General features: G+C 37.6%; 2 protein-coding genes across 3 annotated transcripts; both read left to right on the forward strand.

Annotated features, from left to right (window-relative positions):
• The first annotated feature begins 1,297 nt into the window (after positions 1 to 1,297).
• Positions 1,298 to 4,586, forward strand: LOC148855243 (uncharacterized). The gene is made up of 3 exons (XM_088984890.1): positions 1,298 to 2,640; positions 2,865 to 4,008; positions 4,136 to 4,586. Exons 1-3 carry the CDS (start codon positions 1,447 to 1,449, stop codon positions 4,435 to 4,437), a joined length of 2,640 nt encoding a protein of 879 aa, XP_088841016.1. The 5' UTR covers positions 1,298 to 1,446; the 3' UTR covers positions 4,438 to 4,586.
• Positions 4,587 to 6,857: 2,271 nt separating this feature from the next.
• LOC148855244 (MDIS1-interacting receptor like kinase 2-like) lies at positions 6,858 to 10,078 on the forward strand. Of its 2 annotated transcripts, XM_088982993.1 has the most exons (3): positions 6,944 to 7,249; positions 8,735 to 9,556; positions 9,678 to 10,078. In XM_088982993.1, exons 1-3 carry the CDS (start codon positions 6,973 to 6,975, stop codon positions 9,974 to 9,976), a joined length of 1,398 nt encoding a protein of 465 aa, XP_088839119.1. In that variant the 5' UTR covers positions 6,944 to 6,972; the 3' UTR covers positions 9,977 to 10,078. The 2 variants fall into 2 exon arrangements, with proteins under 2 accessions (XP_088839118.1, XP_088839119.1); XM_088982992.1 differs by having other exon boundaries at positions 6,858 to 9,556.
• The last annotated feature ends 2,529 nt before the right edge of the window (positions 10,079 to 12,607 follow it).

A 12,607-nucleotide genomic window follows, 5' to 3' on the forward strand; every position in this document is an offset into this window, starting at 1 on the left:
CGGTAAAAGCATCCATTTTATTGGACGAAGGGTTTTGGCTTACGGAACTCTCACCTCGGCTCTCCTTGACCTGCCGAAGTTCATCTTGTGTGGTGCTAATTTGTGCTTGAAGGTCAACGATCTTTAGGTCGATGGGGGCCTGGGCCTCATCCTAGTCCTCTCAAACGTGAAACGGGTCGGCCCTATTCCCCAAGTACTTTGATGTGGGTGCGTCTTGATTCCTTCTAGCACTTGGTAGTCGCCAGAGTGCCCGCCTTCGTCTTGGGGGCTTTCCATTTGGTAGTGTCAGTCGTGTTAGATCTCCTCCCTATCGGCTGGGGAGGCTAGAGGTCTTCGACGACTAACTAGCAAGTTGGCTGTTGTTGGACCCTGAGGAATCGACCCTGTTGGGTTCGACTGGGCATTGAACCAACGAAGCTTGGGAAGAGTGTTCGCTGAGACGCCCTAGGTTCCCAGCGAGGCGGCTACCCTATGGGTGGCCTCCTGTCAAGCACCCCACTTCGTCCGGTCATTGTGTAATGTTGTTGAGCCAATCGAGTACCATCTTCAACTAGTCCATGGTGACTAGCATAAGCCATTATGTTGAAAGCTTAGTACTTAAGTTGAAGTGTTCGAAATCTTACCAGTCATTTCCAGAGATGACGGCAATTATTGCTGCCTAAAATGGATAAAGAGCAATAATATAAATTCACATATATTAGTCGAGGGCTTATTGATTTGTTCAAGGGCTGATGGAAATGAGGGCCTATAAGTTCGACTTTTGGAGGAAGAAGTACGTCAGAAACCTCGGATGTTATCCCAGTGCGGAGACTCCGACGTAAAATTAGCAAAAGAGTGGCAGAGAGAGGACAGGCGAGGCTCAAGTATAGTAGCTCAGACGAAGTTGTTCGCCTATGTCACCTTCCTAATTATTACTTCGTTGGTCCTATTCTCAGTTCAACACCGGAACCCACGCGGTGTAATTGATCTGGTACATATAGCCAAGTCAACACGCAGTTGACCCGACTGAACCTAATTAATATGTCAATGACGTTGGAACTTAGAAATGAAAATGTGGTTACAAGCTTTGAGGCAATTGGTTATGGACTTCATCTCAAAAGTAAACCTGGAAGAAAAACAAGAAACTCAAAATAGTGAAGTGGCTCTACTAGAAATAGGCGAGAGAGCATGGCCGATCAGAGTTAATCAAAGTGCCTATTTCCCAATATCGTCTTGAACCTTCAGCTTTTTCACTCCATACGCTTCCAACCTTTCTATTTTCTATCAGTCTACCTAGCTATTTAATTAATTTGCCAAATTTTCACCCTCATACATACAGTCCTTTTCTTCTTTCTGCATGTTAGCACACATCCCATCCCAAGTCCCAACCGCACGTTCTATTCACCTCAATTATCAAACAAAACTCAAATACAAAAAATAAAAAATCTTATTTCTTGATTAGCAGCCATGACCATACCCATATTAGAACAACACTACTCTTTCCTGATTGTATCGGCTGTCTGGGTTCTCTTAGTTGTTTCGATATCAGAAGCAGGAACATGGTCAGAAAGTCAGGCTCTTGTTCGATGGAAAGCCAGTCTCCGAAGTCGAGATACACTGGGGACGTGGACTATGACGAAAAATCCCAACACAAGTACCGATTCAAGCCCATGCAACTGGCTTGGAATAACGTGTAATGCGGCCGGGAGCGTAATCCAGCTAAGCCTGACCAGTGCGAATATAAGCGGTACTCTCAACAACTTTGATTTCTCTTTGCTACCCAATCTTGTTCATCTCGATCTTAGTAATAATGATCTCGATGGACTCATCCCCAACCAAATTGGCACACTTACGAAGCTCACCCACCTTGATCTCTCTTCGAATTATCTTTCTGGTGTTCTTCCTCTTTCCTTGGCTAATCTCACCATGATTAATTTGCTCTACATCCCTTACAATCTGATATCTGGTGAATTAGACCCAAGATTGTTCACAAATTGGACAAAACTAATTAACCTTGGGCTTCAAAGCAATAATCTTACGGGAAGAATCCCACCCCAGATCGGACTCCTTTCGAATCTCGAAGAGCTAGCCCTCCTTGAGAACCAATTTGTCGGTTTTATACCGTCTGAAATTGGAAACCTAAAGAATTTGGTTGGATTGGCTTTAAGCAGCAACTATCTTATTGGTCATATACCTCCATCTTTGGGTAATTTGAGCAATTTAAGATCTTTATACCTCGATAGTAATCAACTCTCTGGAACAATTCCTACCAACATTGGTACATGGAGAAAATTAGTTGGATTACTCCTACTTCAAAACCATCTGTCTGGATCAGTACCTCAAGGAATAGGAAACCTCTCATCTTTGGTTCATCTCCACCTTAGGGACAACAATCTTTCTGGTCGCTTACCGCAACAAGTTTGTCAACGTGGACTTCTACAAACGTTCACTGCATCTAAAAACCACTTCACTGGTCCCATCCCAATAAGCCTGAGAAACTGCACAGGCTTAATCCGTCTACGACTTGAACAGAACAAGCTTATAGGAAATATAGACGAACACGTTGGAGTATACCCAAACCTCACTCATTTTGATCTTAGCGACAACAAATTACAAGGAGAAATCCCACCCAACTGGGGGGGGTTTCCAAAATCTAATGCTGCTAAACCTCTCTAGAAATATGATCAGTGGGAGAATACCACCTGAGCTTGGCCAGTTAGCTCAACTAAGGGAATTTGATCTCTCTTCAAACCAACTTGTTGGAGAGATACCAAAGCAACTCGGAAGACTTCCTGCTTTATTCTTTCTGAGCTTAAGAGACAACCAACTTGCAGGCCAAATACCGCTTGCAATTGGAGAACTATCTTACCTGAAGTACTTACAAGTTGGTTGGGCAGATCCCAGAGCTACTAGAGGATTGCAGCAAACTAGAGTATTTGCGCTTGAGCAACAATTATTTGAACGGGACTATTCCATATCAGATTGGAAATCTGGTGTTTCTTCAGTCACTGGATATTAGTAAAAACTCACTCACCGAAGAGATACCAACACAGTTGGGAAAGCTAGTTGTGTTAGAAAAATTAAACCTGTCCCACAATGAGCTCAGAGGTTCCATTCCGTCGTCACTCCGTAATATGATTTCTTTGTCCAGTATTGATTTTTCGTACAATAATTTGGAAGGTCCTATTCCTGATAGTGATGTCTTTCAACGGGCATCAGAGGCGGCATTCATCAACAACAAAGGCTTATGTGGTGAAGTAAAATTTTTACCTCTGTGCAATCCATCTCCTCGTCATAAGAAAGAAGACAAGAAATTTGTTTTGGTTATTGTTGTTTCTCTCTTGGCAGCACTGCTACTTGTGTTTATACCTGTTGCTATCTTCTTCCTATGCAATAGGAGGGGACAAGAAAAAGGCGAAAGCGCTTCAAACAGGGAAGATATTTTTTCATTACTGAATTTTGATGGGAAGATTGTCTATGGAGACATCATTGACGCCACAGAAGATTTCAACAGCAGCTACTGTATCGGGGTAGGAGCAACTGGATGTGTTTACAAAGCAGAGCTAGCAACTGGTCACGTATTAGCAATAAAGAAGCTTTGTCCCCATGAAGAAGAAGAAGTAGAGAGGTTGAAATGTTTCAGGAATGAGATACAAGTGTTAACAGAAATTCGACACCGAAACATCGTGAGATTTCATGGTTTCTGCTCTCACCAACAGCACAAATTTCTGGTGTATAAATATATGGAAAGGGGGAGCTTGGCAAATATGTTGAGCAGTGAAGAAGGAGCAAGGGAGTTAGACTGGGTGAAGAGGATTAATGTGATTAAAGGTGTAGCCCATGCTATGGCTTACCTGCACCATGATTGCATTCCGCCCATAATCCATCGAGATATATCAAGTAAAAACATTTTACTGGATTCAGAACTTGAGGCTCACGTCGCTGATTTTGGCACTGCTAGATTTTTAAAGCCCACTGATTCATCTAACTTGACGATGCTTGCTGGAACTTATGGATATATGGCTCCAGGTAACTAAACTATCTCTATTCATTTGGGATTTGATACTCAAAATCTATCATTAATAGATTAATTAGAAACCGAAACTTCAATCTCATTCTGAATCATTATTAATTTGTTTCTGTGTTTTGAATGCAGAACTCGCTTACACCATGATTGTGACCGAGAAAAGTGATGTTTATAGCTTTGGCGTATTGGCACTAGAAGTGATAATGGGCAGACATCCAGTGGAGATTATCTCCACCTTGTTGTCATCAACTGCTGATCAAACTATATTGCCAAAGCACATATTAGATCCACGGCTCTCTACTCCCACAACTCAGCAGGTTTCAGACCAATTGGATTCGATTGTGAAGCTAGCATTTGCATGCTTACATGCTAATCCGCAATCCAGACCAACCATGCTGAATATGTCTCAGGAACCATGTTTCCGTCCATGATATTCAAGGATGTAGTTAGTAATAAACTAATAAAGATATGTTTTGTTTTTGGAAAATGGAAAGCCAATGGTTTATGATTAGGATTTTATAGGTATATTTTCGTACTATATTTATGCTTTCCATTTAAGTCCACTGATATGTTGTCATGAAATGGGATCAGCTTTGCCATTCTCAATAAAAAAAGGTCTCATTGAAGTGTTTCTTACGGTCTCCATTAAAAAAAAAAAAAATTGGAAAATTAATGGACTTGGCGATTATACAATTCAATGGTCTTTACTACCAAAAAAAAGTCTTTACCCCACAAACTGAAGTTGATTGCCGTAAGTGTACTGGATATGTTTAGGGACATGGTTTTCAAAACCGAACCGGACCGGACCGGATGGTCGGACCAGAAAACCCAGGAACCGGTCATTCTGTTTTTTCCCAAATTCGCTTTTTTCCCCAAAACCGTTGATTTTTATCAGCCAACCGCTGAACGAGCTGGTTAATCGTTCAAACAGTTTTGACCATTTTTCAAAATTTTTTTTTTATTTTTTTGTCAGAATGGTGAGACCATTCAAACCGGTAACCAGACCCGTGACAAGTTCGGTCACTGAGTCGGTTTTAAAAACCATGTTTAGGGATACTTAAAATGATCTGTCCAGGCTGCTCAAATCGAACTCGCTTTTTTCATCCAAGCCTGAGGGGGCCTATGACATTCTCATAAAAAATAATAAATGAAATTTAAATTAAACAAATTACTTTTATAATTAATAAAAAATTATTAATTTAAATTAATTGTATATTTTCATTCAAAACATTTTAAATGGTGCATGAATGGATTTTAAGTTATAATTTTTATTTATAACAAAATTTAATAGTTAATATGAGATTTAATTAAAAATCAAATAGTATTTAAAAGATTATATAGTTAATGATTAATTTTTCTTAATTTTAATATTTTGAATGGAATTTAAAAAGATTTCGAATTAATCGGGATTATATCAAATTATTCCTAGTAATTTAATTTCATATAATAATTCTACTTTATTTTAATAAATATATTTTATTAACTCATAATAATATTGATTATTTTAATTTTTAAGTTTTCAAAAGTATTTAAAATCATAAATACCATTTTTTAATGGAATTTCATTTAAAATTTAAAATATTTAATGTTTAAGTTAACTTTTTTATTATAACTACAAAATATAATTAATTATTCTTAATTTTCTAAAAATAATAATCCGCTTTATATGGAATTTATTTTTATTATTAAATTATAACTTTTAATCATAAATTATAATTAGTTGGAATTTTTATTGATTTTTGAAATATAACTAAATTGAATTTAATATTTTTAGTGATAATTATTGATAAATTAATATTAATTAATAATTATTACAAATGAAATTTAAAACTTATAATTTTATTGTGCTAACATTTATACTATTCTCGCACTTAAATCCTGCTAATTAGGGAATTGGATGTATATCCTTATGTGTTTCTATATATTATGTAATGCAATTCAGCTGGAGGAGGATTTGTGGAGAGATGAAGTTTTGCCCTTAAAGCTCGCTCCTTGGGTATTTACTGTACTACGGATGTACAGATTCAGACTTTTATGGGAACTTATATTCTCACTCCATGGTCATGATTGTAAGTGGATTAAGCCCCCAGTGAGTCTTGTCAAAATTAACTTTGATGGAGCTATATACGCTTCTCACTCAGTGTCAGTGGTAGGAATTATAATCCAATATCACAATGGCTCTATGGTTTGTGCTTATGCTATATTACATTTTCTCGTACCTGAGCACGAGTGACTGGCCCATATTACATCAAAACCCAAGCCCAAGGAGAAAATTGGATTAGAAAAACTCACAGCAATCAATTGATATCATAAAAGAGATGAACAATGCAATCAATCAGGTGGTATAAATCAAATTTCATGGAAGTATTTTATTTGGTCAAAGGTCTTTTGGTACCATGCATTTCATGTACAATAGATTTTCTTGAAGAAAATTATGGCATATCCTATCCCACCTTACAAATTTCTACTTATTCTTTACTAGTTTTATTTCGCAAATAGAAAGTTTCTATCGCCATGCTCCTTGCTCAGAATGGCAGCGTTGCCGGCCATGTCAATCAATTGACCTGATTGAACAATTGAACCTAATTAGTTTCGAGAGGACCCGGTTGAACTACGGTGTTCCCAACCATATCAATCAATTGACCCGACTGAAGAACCTAATTGATTTGATTTGTTAACAACGTTGAAAATTAGAAATGAAAATGGTTAGAAACATCGAGGCAGTTGGTTATGATCGACCTTTGAATTAACCTTTCTGGGTGAAGAAATCAAGAACGATGCATCCAGGAAGGTTAGCCAATTGACCCTATTGAACCTAATTTGTCAAAGACAACGTTGGAACATGGACCATGGAAATGAAAGTGATTAAAAAAAATCTAGGTAATAGGTTATATGGGCATTAGGGGCGAAATAACTATAAACACGATGCACAACCCCGTTACCGAAAACAAAGCCAAAACCTAGCCATGACCTCATCACAAAAATACTTTTCCCTGGTTGTCTCCATTGTTTGGGCTCTTTTGGTTGTTTGGAAATCCGAAGCTGGAATACAGTACTCAGAAAGTCAGGCTCTCCTTCAATGGAAAACCAGTCTCCGAAGTCAAGATTCACTCGGGACGTGGAATATGACTGCCCCCCATCCCAACACCACCGCCGATTCAAGCCCATGCGACTGGTTCGGAATAACTTGCAATGCCGCCGGGAGCGTAACCCAGCTAAACCTGACAAATGCGAATTTAAGTGGTACGATCACCAACTTTGATTTCTCTTTGCTACCCAACCTTGTTCGTCTTGATCTTAGTTATAACGATCTCCACGGCACCATCCCAGACCAAATTGGCACACTCTCGAAGCTCACCCACCTTGATCTTGCTTGGAATCATCTTTCTGGTGCTCTACCTCTTTCCTTGGCCAATCTCACCATGATTTATTGGCTCTACATCCCTTACAACCTGTTATCTGGTGAACTAGACCCAAGATTGTTCACAAACTGGACAAAGCTGACTTTCCTTGAGCTTCGGACGAATGATCTTACGGGAAGAATCCCTCCCCAGATCGGTAGCCTTTCGAGTCTCCAAGAGCTAGGCCTCTTTGAGAACCAACTTAGCGGTTTTATACCGTCTGAAATTGGAAACTTGAAGAATTTGGTTGCGTTGCGTTTAAGAAGTAACCATCTTATTGGTCATATACCCCCATCTTTGGGCAATTTAAGCAATTTAAGATCTTTATACCTGGATGTCAATCAACTCTCTGGACCAATCCCTACCAACGTTGATACATGGAGAAACTTAGTTGAACTACACCTAGTTCAAAACCAACTATCTGGATCAGCACCTCAAGGAATAGGAAACTTCTCATCTTTGGTTCATCTCCATCTTGACGATAACAACCTTTCTGGTGACTAACCGCAACAAGTTTGTCAACATGGATTTTTGAAAACATTCACTGCATCTAGAAACCACTTCACTGGTCCCATCCCAATATGCCTCAAAAACTGCACACGCTTAATCCGTTTACAACTTGCTCAGAACCAGCTTATTGGAAATATAGACCAAGATCTTGGAGTATATCCAAACCTCCAGTATTTTGACCTCAGCCAAAACAGGTTGCATGGAGCAATCCCACCCAACTGAGGAAGTTTCAAAAATCTAATGCTGCTAAACTTCTCTAGAAATATGATCAGTGGGAGAATACCACCTGAGCTTGGCCGGATAACTCAACTAGGAAAGCTTGATCTCTCTTCAAACCAACTTGTTGGAGAGATACCGAAGCAACTCGGAAGACTCCCTGCTTTATTCTTTCTGAGCTTAAGTGATAACCAACTTTCAGGCCAAATACCGCTTGAAATCGGAGGGCTATCTAACCTGAGATCCCTAGACCTCTCAGCAAACAAGTTGATTGGGCAGATCCCAGAGCAACTAGGGGATTGCAGAAACCTAGGTTATTTGAGTTTGAGCAACAATTATTTGAACGAGACTATTCCAGATCAGATTGGAAATCTGGTGTCCCTTCAGTCACTAGATCTTAGTAAAAACTCACTCACAGGGGAGATAACAAGACTGCTGGGAAATCTGGCTAAGTTAGAAGACCTAAACCTATCTCACAATATGTTCAGAGGGTCCATTCCGTCTTCACTCTGTGATACGGAAGCTTTGTTCAGTATTGATTTTTCGTACAATAATTTGGATGGCCCTATTCCTCAATGTGGTATCTTTCGTGTGGTACCAGAGATGGCATTCATCAACAACACAGGGCTATGTCGTCGTTTGAGCTTTTCGTTCGGTGACTGCAATCATTCCCCCCATAAGAAAGAAGACAAAAAACTACTTGTCCCGATTATTGTTGTTTCTTTCATGGAAACACTGTTCCTTGTGTTTGTATTTGCTGCTATCTTGTTCCTATACAATAGGAAAAGATGGAGGAGACCAGAGAAAGAAGAAAGCGATTCAAACAAGGAAGACATATTTTCATTGCTGAATTTTGACGGGAAGGTTGCCTATGAAGAAATCATTGATGCCACAAATGGCTTCCACTGCGGCTACTTCATTGGGGTAGGAGGAACTGAATGTGTTTACAAGGCAGAGCTACCAACTGGTCATGTATTGGCAATAAAGAAATTTTATCCCCGTGAGGAGGAAGGATTAGAGGACATGAAATGTTTCAGGAATGAGATACAAGTGTTGACAGAAATACAACACCGAAACATTGTGAGATTCCATGGTTTCTGCTCTCATCGACTGCACAAATTTCTGGTGTACGAATATATGGAAAGGGGGAGCTTGCAAAATATGTTAAGCAGCAGAGAGGGTGCAAGGGAGTTAGATTGGGTCAAGAGGATTAACGTCATTGAAGGTGTAGCCAAAGCTTTGGCTTACCTTCATCACGATTGTGTTCCACCCATAATTCATCGAGATATATCAAGCAAAAACGTTTTGTTGGATTCAGAACTTGAGGCTCACGTCGCTGATTTTGGCACTGCAAGATTTTTGAAACCCACTGATTCATCTAATTGGACAATGCTTGTTGGAACTTGTGGATATATGGCTCCAGGTAACTGATTAAACCATCTCTGTTCATTTGGGGTTTTATATGCAAAATCATTAACAGATCAGAAACCCAAACTCCGATCTCATTCTGAATCATTATTTATACATCTATATTTTGAATGCAGAGCTCGCTTACACAATAATTGTGACCGAGAAATGTGATGTTTATAGCTTTGGCATTTTGGCGCTAGAAGTGATTATGGGTAGGCATCCAATTGAGATTGCCACCATGTTGTCATCAACTACTGATCAAATTATACTGCCACAGGACATATTGGATCCCCGACTCTCTACCCCTACAACTCAGCAGGTTTCAGACCAACTGGATTCAATTCTGAAGCTTGCGTTTACATGCTTACATGCTAACCCGAAATCCCGACCAACCATGCTAAATGTGTCTCGGCAACCATTTTTGTGTCAGTAAGAATATCCGAGAAACTAATATACTAATAAATGTATGATTTTTTTTTTGGAAACTGAATAAAGACATGGATTAGAGTCTTCAATAAATAAATTGGGAGAATTAATAGACTTGGTGATGATACAATTTAGAAGTAATTTGGCGATGAATCAAGTTTTTGGCCTCATTGTTTTAAAAGACTTAAGCCTTGAGGCGTGAGGCTTATGACTTAAAGCAAGTCACAAAGATTTTGATGTGAGATTTAAGCCTTTGTCATAATGAGGCCCCTCAACCCTCAAGACGTGAGGCATAATATATAAAAGAATCATTTCAATTATTACGAGCCAAATAAATAAAAAGAGTAAAAATGAAAAATCAATGGTGAAATCAAGGTATTTTAGTTTCTCTTAGTTCAATGCAAAAAGGACTAATCAAGTTCTTAGTTTCTTGGATATATCAAGCCATTTTTCTTATTATTCTAAATCAAACATCCCAAGTTTGTTATGTTTTTCATTTCTTTTCCTAACGAATTTGTTTGATTTTTTTTCATAGATCGAATTAACTAAATTATTTTCCTCTTATAAACTATTGAATGACCATAAACCTAATACTCACTTATATGGATGCTGCAATTTTAAATTATATGTAATACTGTAATGGTGGTAAGGGCATTTTTATAATTTTAAACTATTGAATGACCATAAATCTAAATTATTCTTATATGACAATGGCTCTTTTGCCTAGGGGTGAGCATTTGGTTTATTCGGTTAAAAATTGAGCCAAATAAACCGAATTACAATAAAATCAAAATAATCCAACCAAAATTTTTGTTCGGTTTTTGGTTATTTAGGTTAAAAACTGAATTTAATTAATATATATAATATTATATTATAACCTATAATATATATTATGAAATTTGATTTCATTATAATACATTATATGTAATATATTAATATATAAATATATACCATATTATATATTATATAATAAATTTTAGTTAATTCGATTTTTCAGTTAATTGAATTTCTAAATCTGAAAACCGAAACTGAAACCGAAATTTTTGATTCAATAATTTAGCTTTAACCAAATAATACTCACCCCTACTTTCCGCCATCATTTATCACTTCCGCAATGGTGAAATCCCTCATGCCCATAAAAACGATGCTGCAGTTGAAGATTAATCTTCTAATTCTTTTAAGTCTTCCTCAGCATTATATTTGAATAATAATTTGTAATGATAATATCCCATCTTCGTCAAACATGAGAAAGATAGCTATCTGCAGAGGACAAGCCATGGCTTCCACTTTGAATGCCATTAAAGTATTAACTCTTGAAGCAAAAAAAAAAACCTAGTCTTTCCTTGTTTCTAGCTAATTTTTTTTCTACATCTCCCTCCTAAATTAGAACAATATTTGCTCAACTCAGACAACCCCCTTGGCCTATCCAAAGGCCAACAACCACACCAGTCCCCTTCAAATCACAGAGAAGTTCAACCAACTATATTAAAACAAAACCGATATCTCCCAAATTTTATTATTTCTTTGCTTTACCTGAATAAAGGAAATATTGGAAATGTGTCATAACCAGATTCCTCAAAAAGACAAAATACAATGATGGCATTTTACGTTGAACAGTGTATATAGGTAACTGTTACATTTTGAAACTGTGATAAAAAAGTGTAAAGTTTTACATCAATAAAATCGATATAGTTTTTACATCGATTATCGATGTAAAACTTTATGCTTAATGAGGTTTTACATCGATTCACAATGTAAAACTCCACTCCATCCAAATGTCTAAATCTAAACCAGAGTGAAGTTTTATGTCGATCATGATTACGCATTCCTTCCAAACGCTTATAAAACCGAACCGATGTGATTTTACATCGGTTCTTGATTTACATTACTTCCAAATGCCACCTAAGGGAGGTTTTTATTAAGATCAAAACCTAAGAAAGATTTATATGATTATGAGAAAATACAGGAGAGGTTTTTTATATTTTACCCAGAAGGGAAGGTTTGACATAATTTTAAGGAAAATTTTCAGTTTAGTACCCTAAAGTTAGTACCTGAACTTTAAAACATGTCATTTAGTATCCAAATTTTCAAAAACTATTAAATCGAGAAAAAAAACAAAACAAGAGAAAAAAAAAATCAAACCCATTGTTACGTGTTACTAATAAAGTAGATTAAACCAATGGACGTGTAGATGAAGAATCATTCTGTTTAAACTTTTGAGAGTTGGGAAATCACCAAAAGAGTTGCTTCGGTGTAGGGATTTTCTTGGAGATGGGAAATCACCAAAAGAGTTGCTTCGTTGTAGGGTTTTTCTTGGAGATGGGAAATCACAAATGAAGTCAACGGGTAAGGCTACCGTTACCTATAAGTGGTCCTCCCTTCTTAATCCTAATTGGCTTATTAATTGACTTGGACCAATAAAAAATCGTGAAAAATCGTGGGAGGACGGATTCGTCCTTCCTGGAATGAACCAAGAAAAATATCTAGGAATGCCTCTATTTATCACAAAAAATAAAAAGTTGGTTTATGGGGATGTGGTCGAAAGAGTACGATCCAAACTGAGTGATTAGAAAGCTAACCGGTTGTCACAATTCACAAATGGGTCGCACAGTTTTGCTTAGCAGTGTTCTCCCTTCCT

Source organism: Nelumbo lutea, chromosome 4 (genome assembly GCF_056320005.1).
Source record: "Nelumbo lutea isolate HS-2025 chromosome 4, American lotus-T2T, whole genome shotgun sequence".
NCBI classification, from domain to species: Eukaryota; Viridiplantae; Streptophyta; class Magnoliopsida; order Proteales; family Nelumbonaceae; genus Nelumbo; species Nelumbo lutea.